Genomic DNA, 19931 nt, shown 5'->3' with positions numbered 1-19931 from the left:
AAAAAAAAAAAAAAAAAGAAGCTACTGCTACTTGGGGACATCTCACACAGTATCTTAAAAAGGTTGGAACAAAGGCCAACAGATGGCATGGTGGTTAAGGTACTAAATTCCACATGGCCAACTGTAGTTCAAGTCCTGGACATGGTAGCTTGAAAATAACAACAAATATGGTACCAGTAGTTGGCATAATGGCTATGTCACTGGACACCTACCTAGTCAACCGTGGTTTGATTCCCGGACCCGGTGGCTTAAACTCACACTGGGCGCATGTATGTACATGCCCAAGATCCCAAGAGGAGAATGGAGAAGAAGGGATTGCAGCATGGCTATCCCCCCTGGGGGGGTGATTTCTCACTTTCTGTCTGTCTCTTTCTGTCTTTCTGGAAAGCGTACGCTTCTTCCAGAAGAAGAAAAGAACAATAAGATACAATAAGAACAAATAGATAAATAAATAAATGTGTGGGGTTTTTTAAAATAATTATTTATCTAATTTTATTTATCATTATTACTACTTTTTAATTTGCAGCAGGGCACATGCATTCAACAGAGGTGAGTTGGAGAGTGAGAAAGCAAGCTGCCAGGTCCAGGATTCAAGCCATGGTTGACCGTGTGTGAGTCCAATGCCTTAACCACCACGCCACCTGTGGACCCCAATAAATAAATGTCTTTTGTTTATTTTTAAAGTTGGCACAGAATAAATACAGGATGAACAATAGGTTATTTGTCCTGCCACAACTGTTTCTGTTTCTAATTGTTAATAATGTCCCTTTTAACTCAACCCACATCTTCATTTTAGCCAATTTTCTCTTTTTCATTTATTTTTTGAGAGTTTTGTTTTGTTTTGTTTGTTTGTTTGTTTTGAATAGGGCGAGTGCATTGGCCAGAAAGACAGAAACAGAGAAACAGAAAGCGAGAAATCACCCTCCAGGGAATATGGCCACACCACAATCCCTTCTCCTCCATTCTCCTCACAGGATCCTGGTCACAGACGCACACGCACCAGGTGGAGTTTTAACCACCGGGCCTGGGACTCGAACTGCGGCCGACTACATGGGAGTCCAGTGACATAGCCGTTACGCCAATGCTGCTCCCTAGCCAATTTTCTCTTATGGTGGCTGCTTTCACTAAAATCATGTTTGCCAAGTGAAAAAGCCAGACAAACATTAACTAGCATAATCTTGTGTTTTTTTTAAGTAGTGCAAGCTCTTTAAACTGTGTCTATTGTCTCTAATAGTCTTATCTCCTTTGTTTTAGTGCATAAACAGCGACTGCTTTTTTCCTGTCTCTTATGGTTGACCTTTATGTATTTCTTCTGGAAACTAGGAGATCCATTTCCCATTCTAAGTCCCAAACATGGTAAGTATATATGGAGTGTTTCAGGGGGAGACAGGAAGGTTACATTTTTCAATTTTGAGAAAAACTAATTTTTATGGAGGGTATGTAGCAGGGGCCCAGGGGGAATAAAGGCTTTAACAGACCTAAGAATGTGTATAAACAAATAGGTTATGGAATGATATACCACAACAGAGTTTTTAAAAAGAAACATTGTCTATTATATATATGGAGAAAAAAAAAAAAACTTTTGATGGCAGAATGAAATTTGAAGGTACACAAAGTAGTGTAATGTTCTTTTTTGAAGACAACAAATATGCTAATATCATTGATTCGATTATCGCACACTGCAAGTATACTTTGAAAATTCATACTGGGATCAGCCAGTGGCAAGGTAGTTAAGGTGGCTAGAACTCAAATAGCTAACTACCCAGTTTGAGTCCTGGACCCAGTGACTGCAAAAACATGTCAAGCAAATATGTATGCATGTTCAGAATCCTAAAAGGAAGGCAAAATGTAAGAGAAGAGACTGCAGTGTGATCATGCTTCATGGGGGATGCTTTCTCTGTCTCTCTCTCCAGTGAGTGCACTTGCCCGCTGTATTTGTTTTTTAATTCTTGAAATCTATACTGTAACCCACAAAGATATAAAACAATTAGATGTAAATAAGAAATCATGTTTAAGACAATTTTTTTAGAGATTTTTACTATGGGTATGTGTGCTCTCTGGAGAGACAGAGATAAGAGACAGAAAGCGAGAAATCACCCCCTCTCCCCCAGGGGCAATGGCCATGCCAAAATCCCTTCTCCATTCTCTTCTCAGGATCTCAGCACACACACATACACACCTGGTGAGAGTTTCAAGCTGCCAGGTCTGGAACTTGAACCATGGTTGACCATGTGAAAGTCCAGCGCTTTAACCACTATACCACCTCCTGACCCCTAAAAGTTTTTTAAAATATGGGCCAGCAGGTGCATGGTGGTTAAGGCAGCTGGATCCCACACAGCTGACTGCACAGTTTGAGTTCCAGACTCAGCAGCTTAAAAAACATGTTGGATGCATGCCCAAAATCCCAAGAGGAGAATGGAGAAGGGATTGCAGCAAGGCTGTCTCCCCACTTGAGGGGATCCTTCTCTCTCTCTCCAGCAAGAGCATGTGCCCCTTGACAAAAATCTAAAAAAACGAGAGAGAAAGAGAGACTATTGCAACAGTTCAGGTAAAGTTCAGTGGTGGCAATGCTAATAGAAATGAATGGGTAACTTCAAGAGAAGATCTTTCTTACTTTCTCTTTCTCACTCTCGCTCTCACACTCATGCTCTCTCTCCAGTGACTACATGCACCCTATAGCAAAACTTAAAAATAAAAGAGAGAGAGATTTTTGCCATAAGGCACGTGCCTCACCAGAGAGACAGTGAGAGGGAAAGTGAGAAATCACCCCCTAGGAGGTATGACCATGCTGTAATCCCTTCTCCTCTATTCTCTTCCTAAGATTTTGGGCATGTACACACACATACCTGGCATGAGTTTCAAGCTGCCAGATCCAAAAAGCAGTTGGCCTTGTGAAAGTCCAGCACTTTAACCACTGGACCACCTGCTGGCCCCAATTTCTTCTTTTTCTTTGCTCAGGCTTTTTACTAAAAGTTACTTTGCTTTGTTAAAGTTTATATTATCTAGAGTAAACATCCAATAAGTGTTATTTATAATTATTGTTGTTATTGGGACCAGCAGTTAGTGTAATGGCTATGTCGCTGGACTTCCATGTAGTCGACTGCGATTCAAGTCCCAGACCTGGTGGCTGAAAACTCACGCTGGGCATGTGTGCATGCGTGCCCAAGATCCCGAGAGGAGAATGGAGGAGAAGGGATTGCGGCATGGCCATCCCCCTTGGGGGTGATTTCTCACTTTCTGTCTCTGTCTCTGTCTGTCTGGCGAGTACACACACCCTAAAGCAAAAAAAAAAAAAAAACCCTCTCCAAAAAAAAAATTATTGTTGTTATTATTATTTGACTATTATCATTATCCAATAAGAGATGGCTCTGAAGCATATAGTAAAAAAGGACCATCAATAGACTTTTTGTATGTTTATTGTAGAATATTTACATAGCAGTAATTAAAAGTGGGCTTATATGAGTTATCTATAAATAATACTTGATATTTTCAGTGATGTTTCCTTTTGCAATATAGATGAACATCATCTTATCTATTGATATATTACCTGGCATTAATGTGCTTCAATGCTTTTAGGGATCCTGTCCATAGAACAGCTCATCAGCCGGGTTGGTGTGATTGGGGTAACTCTCATGGCTCTCCTCTCTGGATTTGGTGCTGTCAACTGCCCGTACACTTACATGTCCTACTTCCTCAGGTAATGAGCACTTGGTCTTTACCTTTTGTTCTCTATTCTTTTAAGAATTTAAGAATGACTTTATTTAACTTTATTTATTTATTTTTAATTTGACCAGAGAAAGACAGAGTACACATGCATGTGAAAGAAAGAGAGAGAGAGAGAGAGAGAAAGTGAGAAAGCAAGCCACTAGGCCCTAGACTTGAACCACAGTTGGCCATGTAGGAGTCTAGCACCCTTAACTACCACACCACCAGCTGGCCCTATTACTTCTTGAGTATGTACATCATATGCCACCATCCCTAATACTTATATATTAGGTTTATGACACTGCCTTTTTATTCTTTTCTTCTGCTGTTGACCTGAGAATCCTTTTAAATAAGTCCTATCATTTAGTTTACTTTCCCTTGTTACTTGTCCTACTTTTATTTTTTTAATGGCAAATTTCAGCCTAACATTCCCTCACATTTTTAAAAGCGTATTTCTAGTAGACAGCAGTGTGAATGAACCTCAAGTTCAGCAGTTTCTCCTAGAACAGTGGAAGGTAATGCCAAGTTAAACATGTGCTTAAACTTAAATACATCCTAAGTTGTCACTGGATCAAAACTAAGAAAGGCTATAGGAGAGGTAGGTACCCTCCATCGCCCCAAGACCCCAGAGGATGTAGGTGTAAGAAATGACAGCAAAAGCATTTTGGCTTTTTACAGTCGTTTTGATGTTTTCTAGAAAATGACAGGCTCTTGAATTAATGAGTGACAGTTTAAGTTCATTTTTCCTCCAGATGCTTTGTGTTATGCTCAAGAGTGGAACCCCCAAACATTTGCTAACAATATGTACTTTTGTAGGAATGTGACAGATACAGATATTCTAGCTCTGGAACGACGACTGCTTCAAACCATTGATATGATCATAAGTAAAAAGAAAAGGTAAGATATTAGTATATTTAAAAACTTGTGCTGTTATAATTTCTCATCAGATATATTGACTAGGGCTGACAGGTGGCATGGTGGTTAAGATGCTAAGACTCCCACATGGCAGACCACGGTTCAAGACCTAAACATGGCAGCTTGCTTTTCTCACTTTCCCTCTCTCTCTCTGATCAAATTTAAAAGTAATAATAATAAATAAAATAATTAGTTAAAAATATATATATTGACTATTGGGCCAGCTGGTGGCCTGGTGGTTAAGATGACTGGATCCCACATGGCTGAATATACACTGTTCAAGTCCTAAACTTGGCAACTTGAAAAGCATGCCAGGCGCATATGCATGCCTGCCCAAAATCCAAAGAAGAAAATGGAGAAGACCATCCCCTTCGGTGGGGGTCGGGGGATTTCTCACTTTCCCTCTTTCTCCGTTCTTTTCTGGTAAACATATGTGCCCTATAACAAAAACTTAAAAAGAAAAAGAAAAAAAAATTGACCATGAATTGAATACTGGCGGAGAATTCCATCTTGTTCATTTTGTTATTTGGTAAAGCACCATCAGAGATTTGTATCTAGTCTTATGTGGAAGAAAATTTAAATTTAGAGACTTATTTTTAAATAAATTGTTAGAATAATTTTTTGGTTTTGTTTTTTAATTATTTTAGTTGTTTTCATAGTAAATTGACAAATTATAGTTGTGTATGTATTTATGGGATACAAAGTGATATTATGATTTCTAAATATAATGTAAAATAATCAAATCAATCTAATTAATATAGTCATTGCCTCGGATACTTATTTTTTTATGATGAGAACATTTGAAATTTACTCTTAGTGATTTGAAATGTATAATACATTATTACTTATTATAGTCACTATATTGTATGATACATCTCAAAGGGCAGAAAACTTATTTCTCCTGTCTTAATTTTTTACTCTTTGTACCCTTTGACCATCATCTCCCCATTTCCCAACCCCTGTAGCCTTTGGTAACCACCATTCTACTTTTTTCTTTGAGTTCAATTGTTTTAGAGTCCACATGTGAGAACATGAGTGTTTTTCTGGGCCTAGCATATTTCACTTAGCATAATGTTCTCCACTTCCATTCATGTTGTCCCAAATGACAAAATTTCTTTTTTAAGGCCAAATTGTATTTCATATGTGTAATACCACATTTTCTTTGACCATGTGTCTATTAATGGACAAGTAGGTTGATTTCCTTAATTTAGCTATTGTGAATAATGCTATGATGAACATGAGAGTGTAGACATTTCTTCACACTGATTTCAAATCTTCTTGGCAAATACCCAGAAGAGGGGTTGCTGGATCATATGACAATTTTATTTTTATTTTTGTTTGTTTAGGTTTTTGCCATAGGGTGCATGTGCTCACTGAAGAGAGACAGAGACAGAGAGAAAGGAAGTGAGAAATAACCCCTCAAGGGAGAAGGCCATGCCACAATCCCTTCCCCTCCATTCTCTTCTCAAGATTCTAAGTGCGCACACAAGTGCCTGGAATGTGTCTCAAGCTCCAGGGTCCAGAACTAAAATCATATTCTTGATGTGGAATCCAGCTGCTTTAACCTCCATGCCACCTGCTGGTTTTACATGACTATTTGTATGACTTCTTTTGAGAGATGTTTATACAGGTCCCTCCCCCCTCCTTTCTTTAAGTATTTATTTATGTATATCTCTCTCTTTTTTTTAAGAATTATTTTATTAACTTTATTTATTTATTTGACCAGAGAGGGACAGAGCAAGAGACAGAGAGAGAAAACAAGAAAGCCAAGTCTGGGACTCGAGCCATGGTTGGCCACGTGGGAATCCAGCACCCTTAACCACCACGCCACTTTCTGGGTACTGGGACTTGAATCGCATTCAGCCATGTGAGAATCCACTGCCTTAACTGCCATGCCACCTGCTTGCCCTGCCTTGCCCATTTTTAATTGGATATTTTGTTTTGTTTCTATGAAGATTTTTAGTTCCTTATATATTTTGGCTATTAATTCTCGATTAGACATGTGGCTTACAGATGTTTTCTCCCAAGTCATAGGTTATCTCTATTTTGTTTTTGTCCTATTTGTCTATCTTTGCTTTTGTTGCCCATACCAATGCTGTATAGATTTTCTTGTAGTATTTTTATGGTTTCAGGTCTTTTTTAATCCTGATATTCTATTTCTATTAGGTTTACTCTGGTTCATTTTAGGCTTATAGGCTTTGGTACATTAAACCCTTCATATAATCATTTATGTGCAAATGATTTTTTTTTTTTTTTTGAGAAAAAGATTTTTTGCTATAGGGCATGTGCACTCACCAGCGAGACAGAGAGACAGAAAGTGAGAAATCACACTCCCCAGTGGGAATGGCCATGCTACAATCCCTTCTCTTGAATTCTACTCTTGGGATTTGGGGCATGTGCACACATGCTCCCAGTATGAGTTTCAAGCCACCAGGTCTGGGACCCAAACCACAGTTGGCCATGTGGGAGTTCAGCAACATAACCATTACACAATATGCTGGTCCCATGATCTTGTTTTTAAATCTCACAAGAGCCTTGTTCTCTTTAAAAAAAAAAAAAAAATTATTTATTTAATTTTATTTATTCATTCATTTATTTTAATTTACCAGAGGAAGGGGGGGGGCATGAGAAAGCAAGCCACCAGGTCTAGGATTCGACCCATGGTTGGCTATTTGGGAGTATCCGGAAGTTTAACCATCATGCCACCTGCTGATCCTGAACCTTGTTCTTAATACCTTTGTGATGGGCTGAAACATGCAGTAGCTACCACCATAGCAATAAATTTCCCATTGCTTTATTCAGTAGTGGGACAGATTATAGTGGGTGAGGGGTTTGAAATTAGGGAAACTAATTATTTAATTATTTAATTTATTTATTATTATTATTATTATTTTATTTGACCAAAGAGAGAGAAAGGGGAAGTGAAAAGCAAGCCACCAGGTCCAGGACTCAAACCTCAGTTGACCAAGAAGGAGTCCAGCACCTTAACCTCCGACCTCCAAGGAAACTAATTTTTTTGTCTTTAGTTTTTGTTTTTATTTAATTAATTTATTTACTTTCATTCATTGTACATCATTAAAGTATACAAAATGAGATTTTCCATCCAGGATATACTGTATACTGGTTTAATCAAGGATATTACCATATGTGTTATTATCAACAAATAATTTGCTATTTCTTAAATATTTTGGTTCTTCCCCTCCCCCCTTGATTCCCTACCTATCACCTTCTACCATTTCTCACCCTCCTCCCACACTATCACACTATTTCTGGTATCTACAGTTGTTTTCCATGCCTTTTTTTTTTTTTTTTTTTACATTTTATTGATTCACTAAAGATCTTAATTGATCTAAAAACTTTCAGTAACAAGCACAGCTGATATATTACAATCTATGAACACATGTCTGACTTCAGGTGTAAACCTCAGTGAGTAAAGTGAACATATAATTAAGTAGCACCTGGCTGGAGCTATATAGCTTACTGTAGTCATTAAATAGGTATATTTTAATTTCAAGAAGAACAGTTGTAGTTTTAATAGATCAAAATTAAAAAAATGTTAAGAGAAATTTGTTTAAGACTTAAAGCCAGGAAAAAGGTTAGGATTCAGTTCAAGCAGCATGTAGGTGAAACTCTAGCTTTGTCCCTACCATTAGGCTGGCCATTTTCTTGGTTGTTTTTTGTACTCTTATTTCTGTGTGTCCAACTTTAGTATTCCTGGTATAGCACTCCCTTCAGCACTTCCTGGAGAGCTGGTCTGATATTGGTAAATTCTTTCAGGTTTTGTTTATCTGAGAATGTTTTTGTCTTTTTTTCCCATATGAAGGATAATCTTGCTGAGTATAGTATTCTTGGTTGAAATTGTTTTTCACTTAACACTTTGAATGCATTTTCCCATTCTTTCCTTGCTTGCATTGTTTCCGATGAGAGGTCTAATGTTAGCCTGATGGGATATCTTTTGAAAGTAATTTGACATTTCTCTCTTGCCAATTTTAATATCTTGTCTCTGTCTGTAGTTTTGGTCAATCTGGTTATGATGTGCCTGGGAGAAGATCTTCTTGAGTTGATTCTATGTGGGGTCCTTTATATTTCTTGAGTCTGGATATTTGAGTGCCTCTCTAGGTTTGGAAAGTTTTCTTCTAGAATTTCATGGAATGAATTATCAATGCCCTTATTAATTTCTTCACCTTCTGGGATACCGATTATTCAAATGTTTGGGCATTTCATGGTTTCTAGTATTGCTTGTATATTATTCTCTCTTTTTTTTTTTTTTTTGTTATTTTCTCAGTATTTTTGGTGAATTTTTCTAGGTTAGAGGTTCTGTTTTCTACATCTGAGATTCAATCTTCTGCATGATCTAATCTGCTTTTAATATTTTCAAGGGAAGTTTTTCCTGTATTGCAGCCTTCATCTCTAACAATTCCATTTGATTCTTTTTTAGAGTGTATATTTCCTCTTTCAAATCATAAACAGCTAGTGATTGGCTTGTCCTGGCTAGATCAGGGGGGTAGGAGGGTGAAGTCTGGGCAGAAGATCTTTAGTTGTCCTCGGAAACTAATGTTTTAAAAGGGGCTAGGTTTATATGATTTTTCCTGCATTTGTCAGCTTTTGAAAAAGAAGGACTAAAGGAAACATCAATTGACTTACTCTCTACCTGGTCCTTTAGCTTGATGTGTTAGCTATTTTATTTGTCCTTAAATGGCAACCGTAATTATCATCATCATCATCATCATCATCATCATCATCATCATCATCATTACTTTAAGAGAGATTTTTGCTATAGGGCACATGCACTTGCTAGAGAGACAGAGACAGACAGAAAGTGAGAAATCACCCCTGGGGGGATGGCCACACTGCAATCCCTTCTACTCCTTTCTCTTCTCGGGATTTTGAGCACACACTACACACACCTGGTTTTAAGCTGCCAGGTCCAGGACTTAAACTGCAGTCAACTAAAGGGAGTCCATTGATGTAGCCATTATGCCATATGCTGGTCCCAACTGTAATAATTATTAACATACATATAATACTTTAGGTTGACAGCATGAGTTCTTATATATTGTTCATCATTAATCTTCACAACAATTCAGAGATGATAAAATGAAAACTCTAAGATCTCACAGTTCTTTTTCTTTTTCTTTAAAGAATTACTTTATTTAACTTTATTTATTTATTTATTTGTTTTAATTTGCCCAGAGAGGGACAGAGAGAGAGAGAGAGAGAGAGAAAGTGAGAAAGCAAGCCGCCAAGTCCAGGACTCAAACTGCAGTTGGCCAAGTGGTAATCCAACACCCTTAACCACCACGCCACCTGCCAGCCCCAAGGTTTCACAGTTCTAATGGCAGAATCAGTCCACAAATTTATTGCCTACTCCAAATTCTGTGCTTCTTAGACCAGCAGTTGGCATGGCAGTTAAGGCACGAGATCTCACATAGCTCACTCCGCAGTTTGAGTCCTGGACCTGGCAGCTTGAGAAACACACCAGACACGTGTGTGTGTGCGTGAGTGTGTGTGTGCCCAAAATCCCAGGAGGAGAGTGGAGAAGAGGGATTGAGGTTTGGCGATCTCCCCTGAAGAATGATTTCTCACTTTCCCTTTCTCTCTGTCTCACTTCAGTGAGTGCATTCACCCCATTGCAAAATCTGAAAAAAAAAAAAAAAAAAAAAAAAAAAAGCCAAGAATGACAAATTTTGTGCTTTTACACCTGGGCCACATTGCTTCCACATAGTTTCCCCCAGGTTGTCAGTGGCAGAAAAGTGGGATTCCACAGCCAGCATCCTGAACAAATCAGCAAATGAGAGAGGCAGTTTTGAGATTAGAAAGTGGAATAGATGAGACTCTGAGGGTCTAAGCTTCCTTGCTTAGGTTTTATATTTTCTTCATTTCAGGATGGCAATGGCACGGAGAACTATGTTCCAGAAAGGGGAGGTGCATAACAAACCGTCAGGATTCTGGGGAATGATAAAGAGTGTCACCACTTCAGCACCAGGAAGCGAAAGTATCCTTTGTCCCTCTAGTTGATTCTTTTTCTCCACTCTGGACCAAGGGCCAAAGAAAATAGTAGTGTTGAGATAGTCCCTTATAAGTACCTGGCTATATCAGAATCCAAACTGACTAGGGGTAGGCTTAGGAAATACAGTGTGTGCAGAGTTGTTTTTCCAACACCCACAGAAGATCGTGAAGTCAGTCTTTCCATTTTATAGATGAGAAAATAAACCCAGAGAGTTTAAGTCACAACGTGGTTTGTGGCAAATCTAGGAACAGAACTGTGGTCTCCTCTTTCATAGTTCTTTCCACTACACTATTATATTTCCTAACTCTGAGAAACCACCACATGGGACTATCAGGTGGCGTGGTAGGAAGGTGTTGGACTCCCACATGGCTAACTGGAGTTTAGTCCCAGACCTGAGGGCCAGCAGATAGCATAGCATTTACATCACTGGACTTCCACATGGCCAACCACAATTCAAGTCCTGGACCTGGTGGCTTGAAACTTACACTAGGTATGTGTGTGCATGCCAAAGATCCCAAGAGGAGGATGGAGGAGAAGGGATTGTAGTGAGGCTATCCCCCTGGCCCTGGGTTCACTTTCCCTCTCACTGTTGCTCTCTCTGGTGAGCACATGGGCCTGAAGGCAAAAACCTCTACAAAAAAAAAAAAAAAAAAAAAAAAGTCCCAGACCTGGTGGCTTTCTTCTCACTTTCTCCCTCTCTCATTAAATTTAAAATAATAATGATAATAAATTAAATAATATTTTTAACCCACCACAGAGCATGATGGCTTGCTGGATGCTTTGTACGTAGGATAGTAAGGACCCATTTCTCTTTTTTTTGGAGAGAGATTTTTGCTATAGGGTACATGCGCTTGCTGGAGAAACAAACAGAGACAGAAAACAAGAAATCACCCCCCAGGGGGATGGCTATGCCACAATCTCTTCTCCACCATTCTCCTCTAAGGATCTTTGGCATGCACGCACACACACCTGGCATGAGTTTTAAGTCACTGGGTCCAAGACTTGATCTGCGATCAACTATGTGAGAGTCCAGCAAAATAACCTTTACACCATCTGCTGGTCCCGGTAATGGCCCATTTCTAAAGCAATTAGTATTCATAAACAAATTTTAAGGAGGTCTGCCTTTCCAGTGACTATTTGGTTTAAGTAGATTGTTCTTGGCCCGGCTGGTTATGGTGTTGAACTAATTCCCAAACCAGATAACCAAAGCTCTGTGAGGCTCCCAAGCTACTGGATCAACATTTTGGGGGACAGGGCATGCAACAGCATCTTCCCGTTTACTTTTTGGCCCAGGGAAGTACAAATTCCCTTTTCGTTCAGTCGGAGAAGAAGGATGTGGTCTATTCTCACTATAAATTTTGATGTCTGTGCTTCCAGTGTTAAATGCAGATGAGAATAAGACTGGGGGCCATGTGGGAGTCCAGTGACGTAGCAGTTATGTCACTGGACTCCCACATGGCCAACTGTGGTTCAAGTCCCAGACCTGGTGGTAAAAAATCACTCCGGGCACATGTGCATGTGTGCCCAAGATTCCAGGAGAATAGAGGAGAAGAGATTGTAATGTGGCCATACCCCTGGGGGGTGATTTACCTCACTCTGACTCTGTCTCTCTCTCCAGCGAGCACATGTGCCCTAAGGCAAACACCTCTCAAAAAAGAAGAAAAAAAAAAAAAAAACAGAAAGACAGGAAGATTGTGAAAGAGAAACAAAGGTTGAATTTAGATTCCTTTAACCAAGACATACTTATTTCACATCTCCTATTTCCAGGCAAAATGCTAAGGCATAAAATGAAGGATCAGTTATAGCTCACCATCGGGTCATAGAGAGGCAGACATGTAACCGGTTTAAATGGTGGTGTTTGGACCACGCCTGGGCCGTGCCAGTAGTAGTCACTGTTGAGGAAGGAACTGAAGGGTACTTGCTGATTTGGGTAATGGTGGGGAAAATCACAGAGAGGAGAAATGTGGATCAAAGTCGATGTTTCTGTTGTTGAAGAGGCTATATTTTCATTACTTAGAAGCCCATGAGAGCCATTAGTGTAGGTTTGGCAGTGGCAAGTCAACAAACACACCAGGATTATTTAACTACTCTAAGCCCGTTTCTGAAGTAGGGAGAATAATAACACTGCCTTATTGAGTCCGTGGGAAATAGCGTACTGTAGTAGAAAAGAGCAGGTCCTGGAGTAAGGCAGACCTGACTCCACCTACACATATTGGCTGTGTGACTTTGAGCAAGTGTTCGAATTCTCTGAGCTTCACTTTCCTTATCTGCAAAATGGATAATAACACCATTCTTTCTCGTGGGATGGTTGTGAGAATAAAAGCAAATAATGTTTGTAAAGAACTGAAGGTGGTATCTATAAATCCCAGCCTATATTAGAACTCAGCAAATATTAGTCCCCTTTCCTGACATTTATTTATTTATTCAGATATTATAGGAGAAAACTATGCTTTATTATAAGTCTTATTAACCATTTATTATCTTGAAAATTATACTTACTTTAACTAGATAAATTAAAAAATAAATAAAACCATCTGTCTGAGCCACTTGAGTTGGGAGAAACTGAGTGGCCGTGTTTGGGGGTGACACTCGGTGGAGAAGCTTTTACACACCTGTGTCAGAGGCTGGGAAAATAGCTCCGAAGTAGCAGTGCTGCCTGTGAAGCAAGGAATTGAAAAGACAGGCAATTCTTGGGACACAAAGGAGAAATCAAAAGCATATGCTTCCTCCATTGCCATTTCTTGACATTTCTACATGATTTAAACCTTGATGCCCGTTTTGTGCCAGATCTTACTCTTATTCAACAGGAAGTGGATGCTTTGGAAGAACTAAGCAGGCAGCTTTTTCTGGAAACAGCTGATCTGTATGCCACCAAGGTACAGAACAAGGAAACTAATGTGTGGTTTTTACCAATACAGTCTAAGAGAGAGCCAGACTATTCAGCGTTTTAACATCCTCTGTGGCCAAGCAATGCAAGTGACACTCGCAGCTTCAATATCAGCCAGGAAGCATTAGAGAAGAGGCATTTGCACTGTTCATAAGATCCTGTCATTAATGAAGTCCTTAATGGAACACTCTCAGTGATAGGAATTGGTGGGGTAGGCAGCAGAGGCTTTTTAACATGCTGCTTCCTAAGGACCTGGGTCGAGACAGTAGCCCCTCGGATGCCTTTTAACTCCCTTACAAGTTAGTAATATTGAAACAGAAGCAAACACCTGTCTCGCATGGTCTAGCCCTGCTTTAAGGGATTCAGATCAGGAACTATATTAGCTGTAAGAACTAACTTCCCTGTAAACCCCTAATATGTAATGTAATCTAACTGTGCAGACTCTATTAACGAAGACTGCAAACCGTCTTAATCCTTTTTACGATAACTTCACAGATGCAGTCATGTAACATAAAGGTTAACATATGCTTTAGAGATAGACCTGAGTCACCATCCTTGTGACATCGAGCAAATTATTTAACCTCTTTAAGCCTCAATTTTCTCATCTGTAAAATTAAGAAAATAGAACCTACCTCTTAAGAGTTGTTTTGAAGATAAAGTAGATAATGCATATACTTATCTCAGACTCTGGCTTAAAGCAAGCATTTCACAAATGTTGGCCACTACTGCTAGTATTATATAGCATGGTAATATTATTATCAGTACTAATTATTGGGTTGTTGGAAAAGTCATGATGCATTTTTGCATAGAAAACTACGATATGACTTTTCTAGTAACCCAATAATTACTATTTAATTAGTTAATACTACCGTGTGTGGTTTTTGACTCAGCCTGGCCAGTGATTCAGGGGGAAGACTACTTTTTATTGAATATAAATATGCGTTTTGCTGAGATAACTCATGTTTTATGTTTGTTTTCCCTCAGGAGAGAATAGAATACTCCAAAACTTTCAAGGGGAAATATTTTAATTTTCTTGGTTACTTTTTCTCTATTTATTGTGTTTGGAAAATTTTTATGGTAAGTATATTTTATATTTAACTGTCAAGGTTCAGGTGATTTTCTGTGATAATGGCAGGGTGATAAGAGTGGGCTTGACTCATACGTTGAGCTAAACTCCACACTCATTTGAGTCAATAGCATGACCGTTCACATCTCTGAACCTCACTCTTTCACCCTCTCCTTTTAAGAAGACCTAGAAAAAGGGGTTGCATTTTTTTTTCTCTCAGAAATCATGAATGAGGACTTATATTTAGAAATGTATGGAATGAAGATGAGAGTTGCTTATTTTACATTCTGCTGTCAGTGTTACCTGTGGTAGATATTTAGCCGCAACTCATACTGTCAGCTCAGAGCAGAGGCTGCATGTCCCTTTTACCAATTTCTACACCTAAAAATAGGTGCAACATAAATTCTAAAATGTATTCCGATTCTGTGCTATAGCTATTCTTTTATGGCTTTCCCTTAATATTTTCTTCTTTGTTTATGCACATTTCATGCACCTTTTCTTTGCCTTTACTTGCATCTGCAATATTAATGGACTTCAATGTCTTTATAGAAAAGGCTGATTTGACTTCCTGGTTTGATAACTTTCCCACTGGGGGCTGTATTTACATGGCGTAGAGCTTTGTCAGCTCATTAGTTAATTTTTGTCATTATAGATGAACAAGGGATTTTGGATTTAATAGGTCTAAAATGTTGTAATAAATTGATGCCAGTACCATTCAGATGACTTTTTTTGTTTTTTACATTTTTGCCATAGGGCGTGTGCACGGGCCAGAGAGAGGCAGAGAGAGGGAAAGTGAGAAATCAGCTCCCAGAGGGGATGGCCATGCTACAATCCCTTCTCAATCCCAGCCTCCTTTGAGGATTTTTGGGCACACACACCAGCGTGATTTTCAAGCCACCAGGTCCTCCTGAACTCTAACCGCAGTTGGCCATGTGGGAGTCCAGCAGGTGGCGCCACCTCCCACCCTACCACGTGATTTCTCACATTCCTTCTCTCTGTGACAAAAACTTTTTAAAAAAAAAGCTACCTTATTGATTGTTTTTTATAATTCCATTTGATGTTTGGTGGCTGTTAGCTATAACTCCTTTTGTGTTATTTTAGCCTTTGCTCTTAGAGCAGTTAGAAAATAACCAAGGGTGGGACCAGCAGATGGCATAATGGTTATGTTGCTCAACTTCCATGTAGTTGATCATGGTTCGAGTCCTGGACCCGACAGCTGGAAACTCATGCTAGGCAAGTGTGTGTGCATACCCAAAATCCTGAGAGGAGAATGGAGGAGAAGGGATTGCAGCATGGTCATTCCCCCGGGGGCTGATTTCTAACTTCCTGTCATTCTCTGTCTCTCCAGAGTGTTCACATGCCCTATAGCAAAAAAAAAAAAAAATCCCTCTCAAAAGAATAAAGAAGGGAACGACCATGGAATTCTTTAATTATCTTACTCCGATTTCATCTACTAGAATGTCCATTCTGGCTCCTAATAAATTAAGACTCATGCCATAGCTTTTGACCCTTTACACAAAAGCTTTTATTTGCCTTTGCACAAGGAGCCAAAATAGATCTCTAATATATTATTTGGATCGAGAGTAGAATTGCATTTTTAGGTATATCAACCTGTAAGATATATTGTAGCAATTATTTCTTAATTTTGAATCACTTTTTCAATAGTGTTTGATAAGATACTCAATCTAAAGATCTGTGTCTCTACAGGCAACCATCAATATTGTTTTTGATCGAGTTGGAAAAACTGATCCTGTTACCAGAGGCATTGAGATCACTGTGAATTATCTGGGAATACAATTTGATGTAAGAGTTATATCAAGATCCTGGTTTGCTATGTTTCTTTCTGGTTTATCTATCAAAACTTATCATTGTTAAAGTTCTGACTCCCATATTTTAAGTAGTTGTTTCTGCTTTTGTTACCTTCACTCTCCTTTGTATAATTTGCCATAGTCACATGGCAAATTTGTAAAAGGCAAGGATTCTCTTTCTCAGCCTAAAACCCCTAAGACATGACTGGTGTTTCTTTTCTTTTAAAGAATTATTATTTTTTAATTTAATTTTATTCATTGTCATTATTTTATATTTTTAATTTTTTGAAGTTGACCAGAGAGAGATAGCGAGAGAGAAGGAAAGTGAAAAAGGAAGCTGCCAGGTCCGAGACTTGAACTGCAGTCAGCCATGTGGGAGTCCAGCCATCTTAACTACAATGCCACCTGCCGCCCCCCATGACTGAAATTTCTTACTGTCATGGATGCTGATTATCTCTACAGTTCTTCCTCTGCTTCTCTGTGCCACACTTTCGCAGTTTCTCCCTACCAAGTATTCCTGTATTTCTCTCTGTGATACTTGATGAGCTCTTCAAAAACACAGCTCACCAGGCCAGCAGATTCTGTAGTGGTTAGAGTGCTGGATTCCCACATGCCTGACTGTTGTTTGAGACCTGGACCCCGTGGCTTGAATATCTCAACAGAAAAATAAAGAAATATTTAAATACACACATGTACACACACATAGGGCCAGCAGGTGGCTTGATGGTTAATGTGTGACTCCCACATGGCCAGCCACAGTTTGAGTCCCAGACCTGGCAGCTTGCTTTCTTGTTTTCCCTCTCTTTCTTTCTGTCTCTCTTTGGTCAAATTAAAGCAATAATAATAATGATAAATAAAATGAAATGAATTATTTTTAAAAAAAATCACACAACTCATCTTTGATTCCTGTAGTAGAAAATGAACTACTAAAGAAAAAAAAAAAGAAAGAAAATGAACTGCTAATTAGTGTTCCATGTTAGAGCTAAAATGAGGGCCAGAAGTAGGGATGGTGGTTAAAGTGCTAAACTCCCACATGGCCAACTTCAGTTCAAGTCCTGGACCCGGAGACTTGCTTTCTCACTTTAACTCTGTCTCACTGTCTCTCATGAGCACACGTGCCCTACAGCAAATTAAAATATTAAAAAAAATTTTAAAAGAGTTGAAATGATTTCTCTTGTAAGAAATTATCGATTAATTGATATGGATCTTGCACTGAAGATGGTAACTATCACCTGTGCACAAAGTTGAGGCTTTTTTAAAAGAATTGTTTATTTAATTTTATTTATTATTATTTTTATTCAACCAGAGACAGATGGGAGCAGGTGGAGAGAGTAAGAAACAAAGCCATCAGGTCCAGGACTCAAACTGTAGTTGGCTATGTGGGAGTCCAGTGCCTTAACCACAACGCCACCTGCTGGCCCCCTAAAAAAAAACAGAGAGGGACCAGCAGATGGCATAATGGCTATGTCACTGGCCTCCCACTAGTCAATCATGCTTTGAGTCTCAGACCCGGTGGCTTAAAATTCATGGCAGGCGCATGTGCATGCGTGCCCAAGATCCCGAAAGGAGAATGGAAGAGAAGGGACTGAGGCGTGTCCATACCCCCTGGGGGGTGATTTCTCACTTTCTATCTTCCTGTCTCTCTCTCTCTATCTCTGGTGAGTGCATGCACCCTATAGCAAAAATCTCTCTCTTAAAAAAAAAAAAAACAGAGTGGCATTATGGTTTTATGATATCATGCTCTTAAACACACACCCTTGCCCCAATTTTTAAAAACATTTATGATACGAGCTTATGCACACACATGAGAGTGAGAGAGAGAGATGAGCATCCTCCACAGGGACTGGTCACACCATAGTCCCTTCTTCCAGTCCTCCAGGCCATTAGATTTTGGGAACTCGTGTGTGCCCAGGGCATCTCAGGGATACCGTGTGGGATCCAGCTTCTCCTGAGCAATGCATTATCACTGCACCACAGAGGCCAGCCTCCCCCTATCTTTTTACATAGAATAGTAAATTTTCTAGATATACATATGGCCAGTGACTCTGGCTGAATAGTACTTTGATGATAAGTTCAGTGTCACAATTTTAGTCCACAGTGTGGACCATTTAGTTGTGTGCTACAATCACTTCTCCATTCTCGTCTCAAGATTTTAGGCACACTTGCATATGTGCCTGGAATGTTACAAAGTACGTGTGTGTATGTGTGTAGTTTTTGTTTTTGTTTTTGCCATAGGGCATGAGTGCTTGCCAGAGAGAGACAGAGAGAGGGAAAGTGAGAAATCATCCCCCCCCAGGGGGGTTGACCTCTCCTCAACCCTTTCTCCATTTTCCTCTTGGGATTTTGGGCATGCATGCACATGCACCCAGTGTGATTTTCAAGCTACAGGGTCATCTCAAACTGTGATCAACTGTGCGGGACTCTAATGCCTTACCATCATGCCACCTGCTGGCTCCCTAAAACATATATTTTGATGCTAGATCAATAGTGTATCATTTGGACCAGCCCTGTAGCCTAGTGACTAAAGGAGCAAGATCCTACATGGCTGATAGTGGTTCAAATCCTGGCACTGTAGCTTAAAACCATACAGGCAAGTGAGTGTGCATGTCCAAAATCCCAACAGGATGGAGAAATGGAGAAGGGATTGTGGTATGACAATGGACCATTGTGGGATTCCTTCTCCCTCTCCCTGTTTCTCTCTGACTACTGTACACATTCTCTGGCAATTTTAAAAAATATACATTTAATATGCTCTGTGGAGAGCAGCCAATCTGAAAATATGTGATTAAAACATGTGGCCTGTAGACACATGCAGAAACGTACTTCCGTAAGCTACTCTAGCAGGGCTGTTGAAAAGCATCTACATAGGAAAGCAGTATCTGCCTGTTGTCAATGGTTGTCTTCCTGTTGTTAATGTGAAAATGACTAGCGCCATATAATTTTTTAAATTTTTTGTGGGGGTACAATTTAATAAACGTATATAACTTCCTTTAGCCCAATACTGGACAGTATCAACATATTAAGTATTAACAACAACAACAAAAAACAACCATTAACAACAAACAAATACTACTTTCATATATAAATACTTTTCAGTAGCCCTACTAAAGTAACTTACAAAAACGCGTTTCTGCATGTGTCTACAGGCCACATGTTTTATCACGTGTTTTCACATGAACTATTCTCCACATGCTCTTTTTGGATATGAAGGGGCATAGTATCTTCTAGTGTGTAAATTATATCATGTTTCATTTGCTATTGTTGCATACATGTTTTCTTCATTTAATTTTTTTTTTTTTTTTTTTTTTTTTTTTACTGCTCTGAATTTTTAGAAATTCTTCCTGGGCCTACAGGTAGCATGGGAGTTAAGGCACTAGATCCTACACAGCCTACTCTGCACTTTGAGTTCCAGACCCAGTGACTTAAAAAACACTCCAGGCATGGGACCAGCAGTTAGCGTAATGGCTATGTCATTGGACTCCCATGTAGTCGACTGCGGTTCACACCCCAGACCTGGTGGCTTAAAACTCACGCCAGGCG

At 39.3% G+C, this 19931-nt stretch overlaps 1 protein-coding gene across 2 annotated transcripts in view; it reads left to right on the top strand.

The window, feature by feature from the left end:
- The window catches only part of GPHRA (golgi pH regulator A), a 40846-nt gene that overhangs the window by 13299 nt on the left and 7616 nt on the right, over positions 1-19931 (top strand). For both annotated transcript variants that reach the window (XM_027775197.1, XM_006157145.3), the window contains exons 5-11: positions 1255-1356; positions 3577-3697; positions 4522-4602; positions 10506-10615; positions 13418-13506; positions 14502-14594; positions 16291-16386. In XM_027775197.1, the coding sequence (XP_027630998.1) occupies positions 1255-1356; positions 3577-3697; positions 4522-4602; positions 10506-10615; positions 13418-13506; positions 14502-14594; positions 16291-16386 (692 nt within the window). The remainder of the gene's footprint in view (positions 1-1254; positions 1357-3576; positions 3698-4521; positions 4603-10505; positions 10616-13417; positions 13507-14501; positions 14595-16290; positions 16387-19931) is intronic.

The sequence above is a fragment of the Tupaia chinensis genome, unplaced genomic scaffold (assembly GCF_000334495.1).
Source record: "Tupaia chinensis unplaced genomic scaffold, TupChi_1.0 Scaffold000529_1, whole genome shotgun sequence".
Classification (NCBI taxonomy): domain Eukaryota; kingdom Metazoa; phylum Chordata; class Mammalia; order Scandentia; family Tupaiidae; genus Tupaia; species Tupaia belangeri.
The sequence above is the reverse complement of the archived record's forward strand: the minus strand, read 5'-3'. Positions and strand labels throughout refer to the sequence as shown.